This window comes from Helicoverpa zea, chromosome 13 (assembly GCF_022581195.2).
Source record: "Helicoverpa zea isolate HzStark_Cry1AcR chromosome 13, ilHelZeax1.1, whole genome shotgun sequence".
In the NCBI taxonomy this organism is placed as follows: Eukaryota; Metazoa; Arthropoda; class Insecta; order Lepidoptera; family Noctuidae; genus Helicoverpa; species Helicoverpa zea.
This window is the reverse complement of record NC_061464.1, coordinates 12,749,689-12,770,284: the sequence shown is the minus strand read 5'-3', so window position 1 is coordinate 12,770,284 and position 20,596 is coordinate 12,749,689. Positions and strand designations below refer to the sequence as shown.

The following is a 20,596-nucleotide window of genomic DNA, read 5'->3' as shown; positions in this document are numbered from 1 at the left end:
AGTGACATTTATTATTTGTGAAACCCGGGTGAAACCTGACACTATGGACCTTTTGGAATACACATGGTGGACACTATGGATAGGGAATAAAAGGGAAAAAATAAGTCATTCAGAATATTATCCGAATGTTACGAGAGCTTTTGAAAACAAAATGTCTCACTCGTGTACAGTCCGCCAGTCCGCGTGTGTTCCGAAATATAACTCGGAATCTTCACTTGAGGTATTTCATGCTCGTGTCATCATGAATTTGATGGCATATTTACTATACTATACTCTATTGGTGAGACAAGTATAACCACATGTATAATGATGTTATAATGTGTATGAATAATAACAACTTGATTCTCATTCTCGTTAATACTCGTTATGGCGTCGATTCATGACATCACACGGACGGCACTTCAAGTTTCATTTCGGAACACACGCCAAATTTAGACGACAATGACATGTCAGACAGACAACATTCAAATTTTTTTAGTCTACATTTAGTCTAGGACTTTTTAAATTATTGTTTGTTTGTATAGTTTCATACAAATAAAATAATGTTGTAACCTGTGAAATTAATCCAACATTAGCGAAAGTTTCATGTTGGAAAAATTATAAAACTGAGAAATCTTTCAGATAATATAGTTGTTGTTGCTGCATGCAGAGTCAAACACTTTAAAATTTGTTGCTCTTGATATTAAAATGAGTGATAACGACCTTTCCATTATGGATGTGGATGAGGTTGCTCCAAAACCGTTAACGTCCAAAGCTGGCACTAGCGGCTCCAAGCCATCTTCTAATTTACCATGGATAGAAAAATACCGGCCGATAGTATTCAGTGACATCGTGGGCAACGAAGACACGGTCTCTAGGCTGGCTGTGTTTGCGCGCACCGGGAACGCTCCTAACATAATAATCGCGGGTCCTCCGGGCGTCGGCAAGACCACCACCATCCTGTGCCTGGCGCGCGCGCTGCTCGGCGCCGCCTTCCGCGACGCCGTGCTCGAGCTCAACGCGTCCAACGACCGCGGCATCGATGTCGTGCGCAACAAGATCAAAATGTTTGCACAACAAAAGGTTTGTATCCTATGCATTTCAGATTATGAAGACCCATAATGTGAAAAGTGATCTGCAATGTTCACATGTACCATGAAGCCGTCAGTATGTATTTTTTGTGGTTGTTTTCTCATGACTGAGAGTTGTGAAGTTCTCTAGGCCAGACGTCTGTAGGGTTGGCCTACACTTTACATATCGGGTCACCTTGTCTGTAGGCATTTTCCGCCTGAGCCCTAACAGGTTTTATAATAATAATAATAAAGCATTTATTTCAAGTAACTAGGACTCATATCAGGTTAGTAACAATATTTACTTAAGACTATGTTAGTAAACTACAATGTGCAATTTGGTTACATAAAGAAACACTCACTACGAATTGCCGCTACAAGATTCCAGCCGAAATCTTGGAGCAACGATTCAGTATGCAGCAGTCCAACCTATCAGCCACCATGCCCAGGATACCATTGGAGCTGGCCCGCACCCTGCGCACCAGGGATGCACACTTTTTCCGCATAATAGTATAAAAGCAGTCTACGTGCATTTCAGCGAACATCCCTGATGCACTACAGAAGCGAGGCAGCCCCATCAGCACCCTGAAAGCATTGTTGTACTGAACACGAAGGGCGCTGTACGATTTAAGCGTAAAATTAACCCACAGGCTGCTGGTATAAAATGATGTACAGTAAGCTCTAAACAGCGTTACTTTAACCGAGTTAGAAGCACGTGAGAACCTGCGGGCAATCATATTCGCTCTCACCGACAGCGCCCTCCGCTCACGTTCTATGTCGTCATCATCCTTGAGGCCAGCGGTCAATACATGTCCGAGGTACTTGAACTGGTGTACCCTCGTCAAGGCAACACCATTCAATAAGATAGGAGGCACTGCTTCTGGATATTTACCTCCAGCCCCAAACACCATAACGACACTTTTTTTTTACATTATACACCAGGCCGTGAGCTCTGGCGTAGGTTTCACATACACGCACAAGGTTTCTCAAACCACAAACTGAGGTGCTGAGCAGCACCATGTCATCAGCATAGCTTATGTTGTTAACACATACGCCATCGATATAGCATCCGACTCTGGTGCTGCTCAGCTCCACAATCAGTTGGTTCATGTACAGATTAAAGAGTGTGGGAGAACTCAAACCTCCCTGTCTCACCCCACACTCCAATCCGTAAGGGTCCGAATACGCTCCATCCCAACGAACTCTGTTGACCTGGTTTCCATACCAATATTTAAAAATATTGATAACTTCAGGTGGTAGTAGAGCATCATTCAGTTTTTTCCAAAGAATATCATAGGAAACCAGGTCAAAAGCACTCGAAAGGTCGAGAAAACAGGTGTAAACCGGCGTACTGCGGCCAGTGTAGTACTGCACAGCATGCTTAAAACCCAATATTGCACTCTCTGTTGATAAACCGGGCCGAAACCCAAACTGATTATCGTGCAATACGATGTGTTTATTTAATTGACCATTAAGCACGCTGTCGAATACCTTAGAGACCACAGTAGCTAGAGATATCGTTATAGAATGCGATAATATAATTTCATTTATTTGCATAAAATGTGGTACAAGAATTGGTACAAAATTTAGTTGTAGTGCTAGACACATTCCGCAATTATAAAACAGCATGCAAATATTGAGAGAGAAGAAAACACATATAAAATATATCATTTGCAAGACAAAAGAAACAATTAGTGAAAACATTAGAGAAATTATAAGCCAACATAAGAATAGTCATTTCTGGAAATTATAACTGTACAGTGTACACTGAGCGCATTCACAAGGGCCACTTACTGTGTAGTTTGTAAGGAAATATAGTATAGAAAACATACCCATTTGTAAGTACTATGTTGAATTAGAAGTAATCTGTAAGGGCAAAGTAACTTTGTGAAATAAATAAAAACAAATCCCAGGTGGTTCAGAATTGCATGCAAACATATTTTCTATAAAAAAAACCTTTGAATGAACCACTTAAATATAAATTTTATTAATCAACTAGCTTCTGCCAGCGGTTTCACCCGCATCCCGTGGGAATTACTTCCCGTACCGGTGGGCTATCTAACACTGAAAGAAATTTTCAAATTGGACCAGTAGTTCCTGAGATTAGCGCGTTCAAACAAACAAACTCTTCAGCTTTATAATATTAGTATAGATAATAGTTTTCAGTATTTCTGACTGTTATGGTTCATGAGAGAGCATGGTGACAGTAAAGTTTAATAGTTTAGTAATTACTCGTTACTCTTCGTTATCCCTTTACTATTACCTTTACTGTTACTATTAGTAGTTGCTCTTTGTTAACCCTTTAGATATGGGCCCTTAAAATTGTTATTCATTGATGTGAATAATTTGTAGTTGAAACTATGTGATGATTGAGTGTGTGTGCGGCAGGTGACGCTGCCGGCGGGGCGGCACAAGCTGGTGATCCTGGACGAGGCGGACAGCATGACGGAGGGCGCGCAGCAGGCGCTGCGCCGCACCATGGAGCTGTACTCGCACACCACGCGCTTCGCGCTCGCCGCCAACAACTCCGAGAAGATCATCGAGCCCATCCAGTCGCGCTGCGCCGTGCTGCGCTACTCGCGCCTCACCGACGCGCAGATCCTGGCCAAGGTGCGTGCCCCTGCCCCCGCCTGCCCCACCCGCCCCGCCCGCGCTGACGCCTGCCCTCTGCCCCGCAGGTGCTGGAGGTGTGCGAGAAGGAGCAGCTGTCGTACACGGAGGAGGGCGTGAGCGCGGTGGTGTTCACGGCGCAGGGCGACCTGCGCGCCGCGCTCAACAACCTGCAGTCGACGGCGCAGGGCTTCGCGCACGTGAGCGCCGAGCACGTGTTCAAGGTGTGCGACGAGCCGCACCCCATGCTGGTGCGCGGCATGCTGGAGGCGTGCCTGCGCCAGGACATCCACGCGGCGTACAAGGTGGTGGCCAAGCTGTGCAAGCTGGGCTACGCGGCCGAGGACATCGTGAGCAACATGTTCCGCGTGTGCAAGACGCTGGAGGCGGGCGAGGGCGCGCGGCTGGCGCTGGTGCGCGAGGTGGGGCTGACGCACCTGCGCGTGGCGGACGGGCTGGGCTCGCCGCTGCAGCTGGCGGGGCTGCTGGCGCGCTGCTGCCGCGCCGCCGCCGACGCCTAGTGCCTGTGCGCTTGCTATTGTGAACATAGACTGCATTCTAATTTCTAAGTGTACAATCTAGAAATAAGTATTATACAAAGTAGAAATAAAAAACCTGCTTTACAGTATAAAAATGTATTCTTTAATTAGATCGATATAATATAAAATTGATAACATTGTATATAAGACTAGCAAACCCGGCGAACTCCGTTCCGCCACCAGATGGCTTCGTTTTATGTAACATATTGTTTGGTGATATTTTTTTTTTTGTTTTTCCTGAATTTTCTTTGCTATAAACCTCACGGAGCCCGAGACCTTTCCAACGAATGCAAAACCGTGGAAATCGGTTCGTGCGTTCTGGAGTTATAGCGTCAGGGAGGAAAACCGGACTTATTTTTATATAGTAGATGTAAGGCGCGCGTCGGTAGCGGGGCGGCGCCGGAGTCACCGCGCGATGATCTCGAGCAGCTTGTTGTGCTCCGTCATGAGGCTCTGCAACATAACCGCATCATGGCGAGTGTTTTACGACAACACGCTCACGGACACGCGATGCTCTACAGTGCAGCATCTGTATCCATGAGTGTGCGTTGCTAAGGCAGTCACTCGACGAGAGGTTAGTTGAGCCGGTGGTGGTGGAATGCGAGTGAGGTCAGTGTATGACGCGCTGCTCCTCGACGCGGCGCTGGATCATCCGCTGATGCTCCTCGCTCAGCGCCTGGACAACAGCACACGCTACACAAACACACACGCGCGCTCACCCGCCACCCATGCAACCTACATCATTGTCATGCAGTCCACTGCAGACCGCATCTGTTTCAGCATTACACATAGTGTAGTAGTGGGGTGCAGCGGCATTCAGGAGAGGTTGGCGCTTGTCCGTGCGATGTTCTCTCGTACCGGACAGGCACTCCCTGCAGCCCCGCGCGTGCAGTACATGGGTGTCGCGTACGAATAAGCAAAGATGACCACACAAACATGAACTCGCTATGACATAGATGATCACCCGCCAGGATCAAGCGCGTTGTGCTATGTTTAGTCTCTGTTTGACGGCTTAGTGCGGCTGTTAAGTACGTAGTGTCAGTGATTTTCACTAACATTTTTACTTTACACAGCACAGCTGCTGTGCAGCGACTGAGTGCGTGTGAAAAGGGCCTGAGGGTATCGATGTAATAAGTACATTCAATAATAATGTAGTCCTGGTCGAATATAATATTGGGTACTACATAGTACCTCAAGGGGCCTGTATCATATCCTGTAGAAAGACTATTTATAGATGAGCTATATGATATGATAACATCGAGATGAGCAACAGAAGCGTCAGCGTAATGCGTAAGTGGAATGCACGCACCTTGAAGTACTTGACGGTCTTGACGCGCAGCTCGAGCGTGGCGTCCTCGTCGCACACGAACAGCGCCTGCGAGTGCTGCTGGAAGGCCGACACCGTCCACATGTGGTTGACGCCCTCCTCCACCGCCTTGGCCAGCGCCAGCGCCTTGTGCGCGCCCGTGATGAGGATCATCACCTCCTTGGCGTCCATGACGGTGCCCACGCCCACCGTGAGCGCCTGGCGCGGCACCTTGCTGATGTCGTTGCCAAAGAAGCGCTTGTTGGCCTCCAGCGTGTCGTAGGCGAGCGTCTTGACGCGCGTGCGGGAGACCAGCGACGAGCCGGGCTCGTTGAAGGCGATGTGCCCGTCCGGCCCGATGCCGCCGATGAACAGGTGCACGCCCCCCGCGGCCGCGATCAGCTCCTCGAAGCGCTTGCACTCGGCCACCAGGTCGGACGCATTGCCGTCCAGCACGTGCGCGTTGCCCGGCTCGATGTCCACGTGCTTGAAGAACTCGTTCCACATGTAGTAGTGGTACGACTCCGGGTGGTCGCGCGGTAGACCTAAGTACCACAATTATGTAATTTTAGTATATAGTAACATAATCGTTTTCAACTCTACATTATTATGGTGTTCTTGTATAATTAGGATACGTACCGACATACTCGTCCATATTGAAGGTAGTGACGTATTTGAAAGAGAGGCGGCCTTCTTTGTAGAAGTCGATGAGGCGGCGGTACATGCCGAGCGGCGTGCCGCCCGTGGGCAGCCCCAGCACGAAGTGGCGGCCGGGGCCGGGCGCGAACTGCGTGATGCGCTGCAGCACGAAGCGCGCCGCCCAGTCCGCCACCACGCCCGCGTCCTCCAGGATGATCAGCCGCATGCTGCGCTCGTGCCTGCACCACACAACGCTCATCACACACTATGACGCTATTCCGCTCACTTTACTTAAGAGACATACAACTGATATCCAACTGAGATTCAATCACGACTCAACTACGATTAAAGCATATGGGGCATTCCGCAAATACTTGAGTCGTAATTGATTGCGAGCATATTCACGTAGGTATATAAGTATTATGCCTATCTACTCCCTCATTTACATCCTTATGCACACAACTTATGTACCTTTATTTATATCCTCTCTTGGAGTCGTATGGGACACTTAGGGATCGAGGAATTATGATTGCTATATAGCTAGTTGAAATAAGGTTGAAACTTGTACAGCATTTCGGTGGGGCGCAGGACGCAAAACTAGTGAATGCCAGAGTGGCTGGGCTTTCAGCTGGATGCCACGGCATGCCACTGCACAACCTGCCGTGCCACGCCGGCAGGGGGCACCGGCCCTTACGCGCGCCGAGCAGGGGCCCGATTCTCCTAAGTTAATAATGTCAAAATTGAATAGAAATTGAATCGCAATCTGATCGCAATAGCAGACCAATCGCAAACCAATCGAATGTCGTTGGAATGCGATTGGTCTGCTATTTTGGTGATTTTGGTCTATACGGTAGTTTGCTCTACAATCATATTGCAATCGTAAATCATTTGCAGACAAAATGATTCATAATTGAATGACAGAAAAGGATAAAAACGTTTAATTCACGTGAATCGTATGTCGCTTAAGTAAAATTAGGAGAATCGGGCCCCAGGGCTCGCGTCAATAAACCGGTTTCACGTTGCCGCCGTGCCTACTATGACGACTGTGACCGTAGAATCGATTACAAAATAAACATCTTTCGCTATCAATAACTACATTGGTATTCTTATTTGTACTAAAACACAACAAAATAAATATATACGTAAGTATCTATAAAACTTATTTAAACTACCTATAAGTTGAGAAAGTTTTTGCACCGAATAAAATTAATTTCTGTATTTGGAGTATTTGATGTAAGTTTTACCGTTACTTGTTTAGTTCAAATAAAACAAAAATCGATATCGCCGACCGCGCGGACAAACACCGCGCCTTATCTACGCCGACTGCGGGACTCGATACAGTTTATTGAACTTATTTACCAAGAATACGCTAGATGATAAGTGGTTTGCAAAACAACTTTTCAGATAGCCAACTGCACAATTACTTTATTTATTGATGGCGAACTTTCTGAATCTCTAACTTTTGTTTCAAGCAAATAGCTGTGACATTGGGGACTTTAGCGGCACTTTCTTATTTGTTTGAGAGAAGCAGCGGTCAGCAATTCTTATTGTTTTCCAGTAGAACAATACTTTGCACGTAATTTGTTACTGACCCAGATAAATACAGTTATATTGTAGTCCTAAGTATATTTATTCTGATTCAGTGAGTACAAAACTTAAGGAAAATGTGACATTGTTTGACCTCTTAGCAAAACAAAATGCTATTAGAGACCGGTTTTTTTTTGCGTCACATGGGTTTAACTCAATTGTTTTATTATTTACCCCGGGAGTGTCACTACGCTAAATTACGATTATGTTTACAGTATATAATACTTTGTGTAACCACTGAATTTTTAAGTACAGTTAATAATTGGATGAAAGTTAATATATTTTGGAAATACAAGTGTGAACAACCTCTAGTAGAGGTCACTTACCTGTGGCTTGAGGGTCAGGGCCGAATTACGTGGCGCTCAGACTATGTACGTTATTGATCTAGTCTGCGTATGGTGGCTGTAACAATAACAACAGGCTCGCTTGCAGCTGTTGTGTGCGCTACTCGTGTGCGGCGAGTCGGTGCTGCGCTGTCGGACGCCGGCGGGTGGGCGCGCCGACACTGACGTCTGCTAACGTCAGCCTTGACAACTGACAGCCGACCAGTGTTGTTACTTTACAAAAATACAGCACTTGGGGGAGAGGCTAGTAATACAAAACGCCAATTCCAATAAATGTGTTTTATTTCTAGAACAATAATACTTATAGGGAGATTATCAATAACCCGGAGAGCCCCGTCGATCACTTGGTTCGCACAAGTACAGTAACGTATGCCTCGCACGTCCCTGTCCGCTGCGCCCGCGCCGGCGCACACGGCATTGGCACGCTCGTAATACAACAATCATTACTTTGACATATTTCTAATTTTATTTATTTATTCACCAAAGTATTGAAAAACGGTAACTCGTTAACGTCATAGATTCCAAAATGAATTTAACGTTATTAACGTATTACAATATGACATGACTTTCAGAGAGCGAACTCGGTAATAGGTAATTGTTAATAGGCATATTGAGAAATGTACGTGCACGACCCGACCCGCGTGTAAGAGATCGCTCATCATCATCATCTTCGTCAAGTATTTAATTTTTATCTCACAATATTTAACACCTAGTGATGACATAAAACTTCGAACAAATCGTTACAATTGTTTGACAATAATGCTTAGCCTACAGAAACCGTCAGTTGCCTACAAGTTTTAATAAAATATTTTATCTAATTATAAAAATACCTATATTGTATTGTAATAATAAAATATTAACCAATAAAAGTCTATTTAATGGTAGCTTAAAACATATCTGTACAACGTATTGTGATCCAAGATATACAGTAAATGTGGAGGAGGCAGGCCGGCCGCCGCTCAGCTGAGCAGGTTACCATGGTAACGCGCAGGCGCTGCTGTCCGCCAGAACAATCAACTGATACTCAAGTAAACGTATGAAACATCGTCGCAGAGCATTAATGTCGGTCGTCGACTCGTATAGTGGCTAGGTGATGCAATGCACGGCATGTCATCAAACGCCGCCCTGCCATAATCTGAATGCTAATGTGTATCCTCTGGGCTAGCAGTTGTTGTTAACTGCAACTAAATATTAAAAGAAAAATAACTTAAAGCGTCTGTTGCCCGAATCCACTTTTAGTCTTCTTTTTTCGATACAGTTTTTATGGTCTGCACAGACGATCAAGATTCACCATTATGGGATTAAAAACACCGAACCTGACGCTTTCGTCAAAATTAGGCCAGTTTTACGAACAAACGACGACATTAACGCTTTGCTTAAGTTTATTAGAGAATAGTGTACAGTAGAGTGTAACAGTTGCGACATTAAGCCGTATGCTAACATAAATAGCTTCACCCGTGGAGCTGCGAGAGCCTGACATATGTCGAGTATAGTCGAGTCGCGCGGTGTCGGGTGTCGCTAGACAGGAACTGAGCAGAGAGAGTGCGGGCGTTGGACGCTGCGCTAGAGGCGCGGGCGCTTGGCGGGCGGCTCGCCCTCGCCCGACCAGTACGCGTACTCGGGCAGCCACTTCAGCAGCTGCGCGTCGAAGAACTCCTCCAGCCGCTTGGCGTCCTTGTAGATGCTGCTGTCGGGCTGCAACACGACCCACGACCTAACTTCCACTGACCACGCGAGCGACAGCTCTTACAATTATCTTGACAACGAATTATATTTAATTTCCTTAGTAAAAAAGGGCTATCGGCATTTAAAGTCAATTTTGAAAATGGGAGGAGAATGAAAAGATCTAATCTAGTTAATACTGTAACGTACTTTCAGTAGTAGCAAACCTAAAAAATGTTATGATACTCCATTGAAGTAGGCATTTAACTGATAAACCTACTTGATATGACATTTTTAAAAACTCAATTTAAAATATAAAATGCTCCGAATATCAATATAAATACAATAATAACAGTTTAAATACAATAAAATCAGTATAAATACATAATCAATAGAGTTACAGTAGTTAGTTTTACAATAAACTTCCCAAAGCGGTTTGTGACTTACCTATCAGGAAATTTAAAAATCATATAAAATCCAAACTCTTGAAAAAAGGATATTACAAAATATCTGATTATTTAAATGATAAAGAAGCTTGGGAATGAGCTGCTCGCTTAGTGAGTGATATCTTTTTAAATGCCTGTGTATTGTTACTTTTGACATTTAAATATTATTATCATCAGATAACTTTTATTAATGACATTCTTTTTATTGACATTTTTATGTTATAATGGTATTATATATTTATTTTTTTTTTAATTTATTATTATTATTGTGAATGTGAGTATCGTGTATGCGAGCAACATTATATATTCTTATAACATAAATACTGTCTGGCAGGTTTGAGTATTTTTAAATGGCCTACGCAAATGTTCTGCAGATCTGGTATCGTCGTGTGACAGGTCGTTGAGCTCCCTAAGATATGGTTGAGCTACACGACGACTGATGCATGCGTGCCGTCTGTTGGGACTGGTCAGCTCCAGCCTGATGTGGCTCTTTCCTCAAATGGCCATTCCAGACCGCGTACATGGTGACACTCACACATAATTATTTCATTTATAACATGTTTGGACTTTAAAAGAGACTATGACCCTTGAGTTTGTTTCGGCGTTTCTTCTCAGGGATCAGTCAGTTAGGAAATGCCGGCCTCAGCGTTCTTAAAATGACGTGTAAAAGTGATGTAATGTCCAACTTGCAAAATAAACAATTTCATTTCATTTCATTTCATTTCATTAGTGAAGTGATATTGAGCAGTATGTATGGTCGGTACTCACGGGGTTGTAGGCGTACGCGTTGCGGAAGAGCAGACGCGCGTCGGCGACGAACTGCGCCACGTGCGTGTAGCGCTGCGGGCTGCGCGGCTGCAGCTTGACGCGCATGGCGTCCAGGCACATGGGCCGCGGCGCCGCGCCGACCTGCGCCGCCTCGCGGAACGGCAGGCTGGCCTCGTACTGGCAGTACAGCTCCAGCGTCAGCCGCTCCACCAGGCGCTGCTGCCGCGGCGGCAGCCCCCCGCCCGGCGGCGGCAGCTCGTCGCCCGGCGCCGCCGGCAGCTCGGCGAAGTTGACGCACAGCAGGCACTGCCACGCGTCCGCCTCGTCGGGCAGCTTGTCCACGGTGGGGATGTGGCAGTACTGGTGGAACACCTTGGGGCAGCGGTCGCAGCACACCAGCTCGCCGCCGTCCATGCACACGGCGCACCAGTCCTCGTTGGGGTCGGCGCGCGGCTCGTCCGTGGACGAGTGCACGGGCGGCGCGGGCGACGGCGCGGGCGGCCCGGCCGGCTCGGCCTCGGCCACCACCTGCACGCCGTTGGAGTCCAGCTTGGCGATGGTGGCCATGAGGTCCTGCACCGACGCCGCGCACACCTTGTCCAGCTCGCCCGGCACGCCGCCCTGCCCGCCCGGGTACGTAAACAAATCAATCTGTTTATAATCACACCGAAGGGAGTTTGCAAAAACGTCAGACTAAACAGATGCCGTGCTAAGAATTTTATACAAAATAAAAAATCTTTTGTGTCTGTCAGTATGTACCTAATTATAGAAACAGAAAAAACCTAAGACAGATAAAATAGAAATACTTAAAATGCAATAAATATTCCGTTACAGCCTTTTTATCGTCCCACTGCTGGGCACAAGCCTCCTCTCACACGGACAAGGATTGAGCATTAATCACCACGCTTACTCAATATAAATATATGATATATAAAATAGAAATAATATGCAATAATCAAATTATTGTTCTTTTCATTATGTCAATCAGAATCCTATGGGCATTGCTTGTGTCCCTTACCGGCTCTTACATAATGTGTATGTATAATGACGAGGTTGATTCACTCGAACCATTATTTTTAGGGTATAATTTAGGCGGTCACCAAAAATATTTTTAAGACTAAGCTGAGGCACCAAATAAAATAAACAACTCCAAAAAAAATAAATTGACGTTATTAAAAGGGCACTAAAGTATATAATATTATGATCCAAAAAAAATAAAATAACATCAGAAAAATCGCAAATTTCGCACAAATATTATTTTTGGTTCCCAAAATGGATTAATGGTCACCAAATTCTATCCAACTCAAAGATCAATATTAATACCAAAAATCAAAGTTAGTGACGAAAACGAATCGCTGCAAAATCGACTCCACGTAATCTTGTCTGCCCTACCCCTAGAGTGCAATTCAAAACCGCGTAGGCGCGGAGGGGCGAGGCGACCTGCGAGCTGAGGCACAGGTAGTTTTAACGCTCGCCGACGAGGCTGAGGCTGAGCCGGCCAGCAAGCTGAAGCTGCGGTGGTGAGCGTGAAAACTATCTGCGACGATAAGCTCGCATGGGACCGCCGGAGCCGTGACAGAAGCCATGCTTGCTGCATGTTGCGTGCTTACATTTTAAACGTACTGAGTTACACCCAAATTCATATAACAATAAATAAGCGACGTACGTTTGGGAACCCCAGTATATTAATTGGTATTTGGGAAATATTCTAGCGACCGTTAGCTTTCTTAGTCTAACAAAAATGACCAAATTAGAAGTCATGGTATTACATAATTGGTAACATCTAAGTAGTGACAATATATAATATTTGGTCTAAAGTGTATTTTAAAGGCGTCCATATATTTTTTTAGTAGTCAATAATACGAAAAAATGGTTTTATTTAATAATATTTTAGGAAACGTTATTTGGTGACCATTTATCCATTTTGGTAACCGTTTAGAATTTTTTTGGTAGTAAAATAGGTACTTTTTTGGGTGGTGTTTAAACACAAGCCTTATTTTTATTCATTCATATTAAGGAGCAAATAAAAGAAATAGTATTGTGTGAGTAGCGTATAGTTAGAGAGACTCACGTTGAGGCTGGGGCTGGGCGTCTTGGGGTTGGTGGAGGTGACGGAGGCGGGCGGCGGGCGGCGGCCCAGCGTGATCTTGTAGTCGGGCTGCGCGCCGGGCGGCGGCGGCGCGTCGGGCGCGGCGCCCGCCTGCGGGATGTGCCACTTGGCGGGCGGCGCGTAGGGCGGCGGCGCGGGCGACGGCGTGCGCGGCCCGCCGCTGCGCCGCCCGCTGCCGCTGTACGCGCTGCCGGCGTACGCGCCGATCACTGCCGACACAGTCCGTTAGCGCGGGCTACACAGTGCGTGGGGGACGCGTGACTACACTCACTCTGCTGGTAGGCGTGCTGCATGGCGAGCTGCGCGTGCTGCGCGTGCTGCGCGTGCGGCGCGTGGTGCGGCGCGTGGTGCGGCGCCGGCGCCCGCCCCGCGCCGCGCTGCGTCTGCGCGTTCAGCAGCCCGCGCAGGTTCATCTCGTTCATCCCTGCCGCAGACAGTACGGTACACCAACAGACACCAACTTATTACATGATAGTACACATAACACTCGCCGCAGACTGCGCATATCATGTTCTCTCTTACACGTGTGTATGAGTGACGCCACATAGATGTACAGACGCGCGTTGTTAACTGGTTAAATATATTTGCCAATAACAATCTTAAAAAAAAAAATACTAAGAAGTAACACACAGCATATTATCGAGCCTGTAATAAAGTAAGTAGGTACCGTGCAGGTGGTGCGGGTGCGTGGTGGAGGTGACGTGCGGGTGCCGCAGCGGCGTGGTGCGCGCGCGCAGCCCGCCCGCCAGGTACGCGCCCGGCCCCGCCCCCAGCGCCGGCCCCGCCCCCAGCGCCGGCCCCGCCCCCAGCGCCGGCCCCGCCCCCGGCCCCGCCAGCCCCGCGCCCGCCGGCCCCGCCATGCCCGCGCCTCCCGCCTGCACGTACGACTGCGCGGGACACGACCCAGCATTAGTACACGCGCACTCTAACGTGCTACACTTGCAAACCAACTACACACAGATCAATCTCTGCGCTTACATTTACACGAATACTACTACATGACATTCGTAATAAATTTGAGGTATATTTAACATTCATATATAAAAAGTATCGTCCCATGCACACGATTATGAACGAGTACAGAAGCAGACAAGCCATAACCAATGACATACACGTTATACAGTGTTAGAGAGACAGAGCACGGGGCGGAGCGCGGCCTACCTGGTGCATGGCGACGTGCTGCAGCGCCGCCACGGCGGAGGGCGGCGCGGGCGGGTGGTAGGGGCCCTGCGCCGGCGCGTCGGGCTTGCCGTCCACCACGATGCTGCCCAGCGCCGCCAGCACGCGGCACAGCTCGGGCAGCTTGTCGAGCTGCAGCGCGATGCGGACCGGGATCTCGGGGTTGGGGATGTCGGCGCGGCGCGACTTGATGCGCTGCAGGTGCGCGCACACCTGGCGCTTGGCGTGCAGCACGGCCGTGTCGGAGCCCTGCAGCGCCGCCGTCACGAAGCTCACGCAGTGGTCGGTGATGGCGGCGAGCTGCTCCAGCGCCTCCTTCTTCTCCGTGAGCGTGCGCTGCTTGGCGTCGCACACCTCGTTGAGGCGCAGCACCAGCTGCTTGCCGCGCGTGTTGATGGCGTTGGTGAGCCTGCGGGAGTGCAAGGGTGAGTGGGGCGGGGTGGGGCGGGGCGTCACCGCGGGGTGGGTGGGACACTCACTTGACGACGGTCTGCGTGATCTCGTGCACGAGCGCCTTCTTCTTGTCGGCGATGAGGTGCTGGCGGTCGCGGATGACCTTCATGGCGGAACCCAGCAGCACGCGCTTGTAGCTCACCTCCGACAGCAGCGAGCTGATCGTCGACCGCGCCTGCAACCACCGCGACGCTTCACAAGTCATATTCATTCATTTATAGTTTTGAGTTATCTTCCTATGTATCTTTTTATACACTAGAAGAATTTATGCAATGTAAAAGTGATGAATATGATTATTTGTAAAACCAAAGGAAATGTAATAGTTATTGTATATTTATATTCAATAATATTAAGTAGATTATGAGCAACTATAACTTGTATAATTAAAATACTAAAATATAAAAAAATGAAAATTATTATGCAAGTATAAATATTTGCATGCCAAGTTAGGCAGAATGTAGCTAGAGCTTTTAACCACTGTAAAGAACGTTCTGGGCAAATAAATGTTTCTTTCTTTCTAAGTAAACCTTGAGATCAAAAAAAGGTAAAAAATAGTGGTAGGAATCAAGACATGATATGAGACTCATGTTTTGTTGGATCAAAGTACATTTTTAAGTAAGAGCAGTGCAGTAACACAGACTGACTGACAGCAACCGTTAACTGCACGAAAATCCGGTGGGCCGGTAAGGTAATATGATAAGGCTGTGTGTACCTGCGCGGCCATCTCCGTGCTGAACTGGTACTTGTGGTCGCGGTGGTGCTGCAGCTGGCAGTCGCGGCACGTGAGGCGGTCGCAGGTCTCGCAGAACAGCGCCAGGCGCTCGCCCGCGTGCTCGGCGCAGAACATGTCGCTGGGGGCCCGCGCGCCCGCCGCCGCCTGCAGCTCCGCCACCGCCTCCTCCTTGGACTTGATCGTGTGCTCTTTGGTGATCTTGAGCCTCTGGTGAGCGTTCACGCAGTTGTCGCAGATGAACTCGCCGCAGTCCACGCAGTAGCTGGTGGCGGGCTCCGTGTCCTCGCAGCTGTTGCACTGCTGCTCGCCGCTCACGCCTGCACACACGCACCGTGCTCTATTAACACCTATTTATACTAGAGATAAACTTCTTGCTTCATCAATTATTGGCTACTAGAGCTGTTTTACCCGCGTCCCAATGGAACTCGTTCCCGAACCCGATCATAATAATATAGCGTATGTATGTTACTCGGGGATAAAGTATGTTTTCAAGAAATTTTCAAATCAGTTCAGTAATGTCGAAATTTTAGAGTAAAAACAAAAAAAAATTGTACCTACATATTAAAAGTATAGGGGCCCGATTCTGCTCAGATAAATGTCAAAATTGATTCGGATTGGAGGTGGAACCTTAGCGGGCATTCTGCTACTTATCCAATCGTATTCCTATGACATTTCATTGTTTTGCGGTTGATCTGCCATTTGGTCTATTCGGTAGAGCAAACTCTACAATCGTAATACATACGCTTACATTTACACATACGCAATTGTAATTGGGTCGTGATTGGATCTCAGTCGGATGTGAATCGTATGTTGCTTAAGTAAAATTAGCAGAATCGACTGACCGTTGGAGCCGGCCTGCTCGAGCTGCATCTTCTCGAGCACGAAGCGCTGGTCGATCATGTTGGCGACCTGGCACTGCAGGCGGCACGCGGGACACGTCACCGCCAGCCGCTCCGCGCCTGCGCACACACCCGCGCTCACACCTTACTATCTCATTACGTAGTCACTTCAATAACTTCCAATTAGAAGCTTCAATAAAACTCCTGGGTGAATTGAAGGCACAAATTTAGTGTAAAGAAATACCCAAGAAGTCCCTGGAGCTGGCCTGCTTCTCGTCGAGCTTGGCGCGGATGCAGGGCTCGCAGGCGGAGTGCAGGCACTCCATGAGCTTGGGCGTGCCGTCGGCCAGCGCCAGCGCCGTGTGACACAGCACACAGCGCGTGGCCGCCAGGGAGGCCCGCGCCGGCGACGCCAGCGAGTCCGCCGAGCCCTTGTCGGCGCCCGGCGACGCCGCGTCCGCGCCGCCCGCGCCGCCACCATCCGGCGTGCTGCTCACCTGAAGACACACAACACTTACTTTCCGAAACCTATCACACCTTGTTTAGTCATTTGTAACCATTTATAGTTCTTTTATTTCAAACAAGTTGAAAAAAAAACATGAAAACAAAATCTTGAAAAAGAAGTATGTAGATGAAACTTTCATTGAGACAGTTAAGACCTTGTAAAATAAAGCGTTGACTTAATGATTTAATTGAGGCAAGACAAGTTGTAATCTTCCCCTAATCAAGAATAAGGTCAATAGTAAGAAATGTTACAACAAAAAAAAACGATATCAGACAAAGTTAAGCTGAAAATTTAAAATATAAGCATGTTAATAAAGAAGATAACAAATCAATCGAATCAATCCATATTAATATTATAAAGCAGAAAACTTTTTTGTTTGTAATGGAAAAACTCAAAAACTACCAGACCAATTTTAAAAATTCTTTCACCATTGAAAAGCTACATTATTTGTGAGTAACAAAGGCTATATTTTATCCCGGTACGAGCAGTAGTTCCCACGGGACGCGTGTAAAACCGCGGGAAAACAGCAAGTAATTAATGAGAAGTTTGAATATGAAGTAAACCAAATTGGTACAATTTGTTGGTTTTTCCCAGTATCATAGCAATTGTTTATATTAATAATCACTACATACACATACCACTTAAAATATAACCTACATTGCTTGGGCAGAGTGTAGCTTTCCAGCCAAGTTTCAGAGCCTTTTGAGAACAAACAAGTTTCCTCTTTATTATATCAGTATGCATTAAGATTTGTTGCATGTACAATATGCACATGCTGGTCATTTCATTAATATTGTAAATATGAAAGTCTTGGATGTTCCTCAATTTATACTTTAATGGCTTAATGCAGCGGTTCCCGAATTCTTTTGGCTTCGGAACCCTTTTCGTTTCACCATTTTTCGGCGGAACCTTAGCTTAAGTAAGAAGTAAACTAAAGACGTAAATACACTTAGGTACGGCTCGTGGCACGTGGTAGCGCACCAAATGGTTATATGGTTAGAGATATATTCATTATACTCAGGCGTAGCATGGCTATCTGCCACACGGGCCAGAAAACAATTTAGCCGCCCTTGACTTTGTGTATTATGTGAATAGTTTTCAGTTTGAAGACTGACAAAGTAAACGCGAAAAGAAATAGGTTGGGTTTGTACAGGTGCGAGGCAAGCGAGTGCGTTAAGTTCCAAGCACCCGCTAGCATTGAAAGACATTCAGTGGTTGCCGGTATCGCGAGCGAAGCGAGCGCGATTTTTTTTTAGTTTAATGAACATAAAAGCTTTACACGTAACATGGAGTCGCGAGCGAAGCGAGCGCGAAATTTTCGAATTCACGGAGGTGCAAAAATTGGAAATAATGTCACACTTTGATTCATGGTAAAAATAGCCACTGGAAATACTCGTATGCCGTGTCATTTCACGTCCTATCAAATGTATGAAAACGTATAATCCTGGCGATAAAATAAGCCCAAAAATGCGGTGATTTTTGGCCGATTTGCTACCTACTTTTGCCGATTGCCGAAGACCTGGAGGTATTAAGTTAATCTACAATTTGTAAAAAACGGAATTAAATTACCTGCTGCCGTGGCCTTTCCCCGCCACTTGTCGCGAAAGTACGAGACTTACACTCCCGAGTGGTACCCACCTACATGGTGCCTAAATAGAATTTTGGAATGCAATCTTTAAAACAAGTTAATTGAAAATGAATAATAAGTTAATATTGTCAAAAGTGAATCGATTTACCATATGGAAATCTTGAATTTTCCACGGAACCCCTGAGGGCCTGCCACGGAACCTCAAGGTTCCGCGGAACCCCATTTGGGAACCGCTGGCTTAATGTAATTAGATGATATTTGTGACACACAGATTGGAGTACAACTTTAACCACACGATACTCTGAAGTGAGATGACTGGCCTTGCTGCAGGAGGTAGTGTCCTACACCTCACATGTTAAGACTATCTAGCTAGTGTAAATATGGCATTATATGTATACGTTGATATGGGACTTGATGCCCAAAATAAATGCATCAATTAAAAAATATATCAACATGATCTTTCATTTTGTACCTATATTATTACAAATTGTGTGAACTACTTTGAAAGAGTAAGCATGGAGTTTCTTGCCTGTTTTTCTCCACAAACAGGTACTTTTGGATCTAAATTCATTATAATATAATTAGATTTTTTTCTTTTCATTAGTAAGTGAAATAAATGATTTGATAACATTTGGCATCTGTATGAAGTAATTGAGAATTCTGCAATAATTACTAAATTTATCTATTTTTGTTGTAGGGAACTGGAACATAGTTGTGTATTTATTTATTTTAATTATGCACTAGCCGTTTTCCCACAGTTTCATCTGTGTCCCGTGGTAACTACTGCCCATACTGGGATATAATATAGTGTATGTTACTCGCAGGTAATGTAGCTTTTTAGTGCTTAAAGAATTTTAATTTTATCCATTACAAACAAGCAAACAAAAATACATTTTTTTCCTATTTACAATATTAGTGATGAAAACAAAAAGTAAATGTTTGTTTTGAGAATGTGGAAAGAAGTTCACAGAATGAGAGATAAACAAACAGCATGTGATAACAGACTGTCCTCTTGAATGAGCCTAGTATGGAACCTGAATTTCTTTAATTCTTTATATATGGCAGATTCAAACATGTTTATAAAATGTTATTTAAACAACCTGTGCCACTCCTAACAAAATGCAATTCATATACATATTTCATTTTACTTGGGAGACATACAGATACAATTTAAAAATTATTCCAAGTAATATAATATGTATTATAGTATCACAATGAATGTCTGCAAAGCCTGCACGTGTGACTGATGGGATGCTACTTTGCACCCACCTGCAGCACTCATTCATGGACTGTTTTATTGATATCAAGCTTGTTAATTTATTATAGTATCACAATGAATGTCTGCAAAGCCTGCATGTGTGACTGATGGGATGCTACTTTGCACCCACCTGCAGCACTCATTCATGGACTGTTTTATTGATATCAAGCTTGTTAATTTAGCCTCAAAGCCTTAAATCTAAAACAAGTTTGAAATACAAATACATGGTGCTGTGGCGTATACTGAGCAGTGCCTACATTGAGCGCGGCGGCGGCCGGCGCGCCCGCGTCGCCCAGCTCGTCCGGCACCTCCTCCTTGATGGTGACGCCGAGCAGGGGGCCCAGATCCATCAAGGCCCGCTCGATCTCGTCCCCGCTCGGCTGAAAGTTTACGTTTTCCATTGGAACGTCTACCTCGTCCACTTTTCACTCATTTAATTTCACCCCGACATGTTCACTCGCATAGTTTGTTGCACTTTCACTCGTCTGCCCGAGGACACTGGCACGTAGACATAACTAATTGAGCACTTGGGTTGCGAGATGCCGCCGCACACAACAGCGTCCTTCTATTGCCACTACCCGTGTAACACTAAATATTTCTCAGCAATGTTCCAACTTCAATATTAAATATGCTTTCACTGGACTTTTTCTTTTTATATAATAAATTAGTTTATCAACAAAATTATCTCCAGAATTTGTTAACATGCGTCTGCTCGACAACCATCAATTGATCATAGACTAGACAATTTCTCAATTTCAATTTCTATCAAAGACTGTAGAGAAAAGATGTGTATGAAGCTAGCTTCAATCGACGAGCAGAGAATGGCGTGCAGACGGAGTTATGGTTTTACAATATAGCTTTGATTCTCCTTCTTAGAAAGTGTATAATGTCTTCTTTTTTTAATTAAACAATTTTTTATACATATTTGTATTTGTTGCCAACAATATATTTAAAAGTTTCCTTGTTCGCAACTTTATTTCA

At 45.8% G+C, this 20,596-nt stretch overlaps 3 protein-coding genes across 5 annotated transcripts; 1 reads left to right on the top strand and 2 right to left on the bottom strand.

Moving 5' to 3' along the window:
• Nucleotides 1–43: 43 nt before the first annotated feature.
• LOC124635580 (replication factor C subunit 2) lies at nucleotides 44–4,293 on the top strand. Its single transcript, XM_047171505.1, has 3 exons — nucleotides 44–1,062; nucleotides 3,438–3,659; nucleotides 3,728–4,293. The coding sequence occupies exons 1-3, from the start codon at nucleotides 688–690 to the stop codon at nucleotides 4,178–4,180; spliced, it is 1,050 nt and encodes a 349-aa protein (XP_047027461.1). The 5' UTR covers nucleotides 44–687; the 3' UTR covers nucleotides 4,181–4,293.
• On the bottom strand, nucleotides 4,224–8,251 carry LOC124635582 (glucosamine-6-phosphate isomerase). 3 transcript variants are annotated; one of them, XM_047171508.1, is made up of 5 exons: nucleotides 8,057–8,251; nucleotides 6,144–6,382; nucleotides 5,508–6,049; nucleotides 4,568–4,651; nucleotides 4,224–4,347 (listed from the first exon to the last, which is right to left on the bottom strand). In XM_047171508.1, exons 2-4 carry the CDS (start codon nucleotides 6,367–6,369, stop codon nucleotides 4,604–4,606), a joined length of 816 nt encoding a protein of 271 aa, XP_047027464.1. In that variant the 5' UTR covers nucleotides 6,370–6,382; nucleotides 8,057–8,251; the 3' UTR covers nucleotides 4,224–4,347; nucleotides 4,568–4,603. The 3 variants fall into 3 exon arrangements, 2 of the variants coding, with proteins under 2 accessions (XP_047027464.1, XP_047027463.1); XR_006985030.1 differs by having other exon boundaries at nucleotides 4,280–4,347; nucleotides 4,568–4,874; XM_047171507.1 differs by lacking the exons at nucleotides 4,224–4,347; nucleotides 8,057–8,251 and adding an exon at nucleotides 7,388–7,407 and having other exon boundaries at nucleotides 4,571–4,874.
• Nucleotides 8,252–8,338: 87 nt separating this feature from the next.
• Nucleotides 8,339–20,539, bottom strand: LOC124636085 (E3 ubiquitin-protein ligase TRIM33). Its single transcript, XM_047172037.1, has 11 exons — nucleotides 19,873–20,539; nucleotides 16,509–16,761; nucleotides 16,268–16,384; nucleotides 15,405–15,742; nucleotides 14,719–14,867; nucleotides 14,222–14,648; nucleotides 13,728–13,947; nucleotides 13,280–13,484; nucleotides 13,022–13,247; nucleotides 10,951–11,571; nucleotides 8,339–9,769 (listed from the first exon to the last, which is right to left on the bottom strand). The coding sequence occupies exons 1-11, from the start codon at nucleotides 20,014–20,016 to the stop codon at nucleotides 9,638–9,640; spliced, it is 2,832 nt and encodes a 943-aa protein (XP_047027993.1). The 5' UTR covers nucleotides 20,017–20,539; the 3' UTR covers nucleotides 8,339–9,637.
• Between the last annotated feature and the right edge of the window lie 57 nt (nucleotides 20,540–20,596).

Coding starts and splice junctions, on each gene's coding strand:
- LOC124635582 (XM_047171507.1), bottom strand. CDS start 6,369: ATGCGGCTGATCATCCTGGAGGACGCGGGCGTGGTGGCGGACTGGGCG. Junction 6,050..6,143: donor CAATATGGACGAGTATGTCG/GTACGTATCCTA, acceptor TGTGGTACTTAG/GTCTACCGCGCGACCACCCG. Junction 4,875..5,507: donor AGACCGTCAAGTACTTCAAG/GTGCGTGCATTC, acceptor GCTGTTGTCCAG/GCGCTGAGCGAGGAGCATCA.
- LOC124635580 (XM_047171505.1), top strand. CDS start 688: ATGAGTGATAACGACCTTTCCATTATGGATGTGGATGAGGTTGCTCCA. Junction 1,063..3,437: donor AAATGTTTGCACAACAAAAG/GTTTGTATCCTA, acceptor TGTGTGCGGCAG/GTGACGCTGCCGGCGGGGCG. Junction 3,660..3,727: donor ACGCGCAGATCCTGGCCAAG/GTGCGTGCCCCT, acceptor TCTGCCCCGCAG/GTGCTGGAGGTGTGCGAGAA.
- LOC124636085 (XM_047172037.1), bottom strand. CDS start 20,016: ATGGAAAACGTAAACTTTCAGCCGAGCGGGGACGAGATCGAGCGGGCC. Junction 16,762..19,872: donor CGGCCGCCGCCGCGCTCAAT/GTAGGCACTGCT, acceptor GTGTGTCTTCAG/GTGAGCAGCACGCCGGATGG. Junction 14,649..14,718: donor ATCACGCAGACCGTCGTCAA/GTGAGTGTCCCA, acceptor GCACTCCCGCAG/GCTCACCAACGCCATCAACA.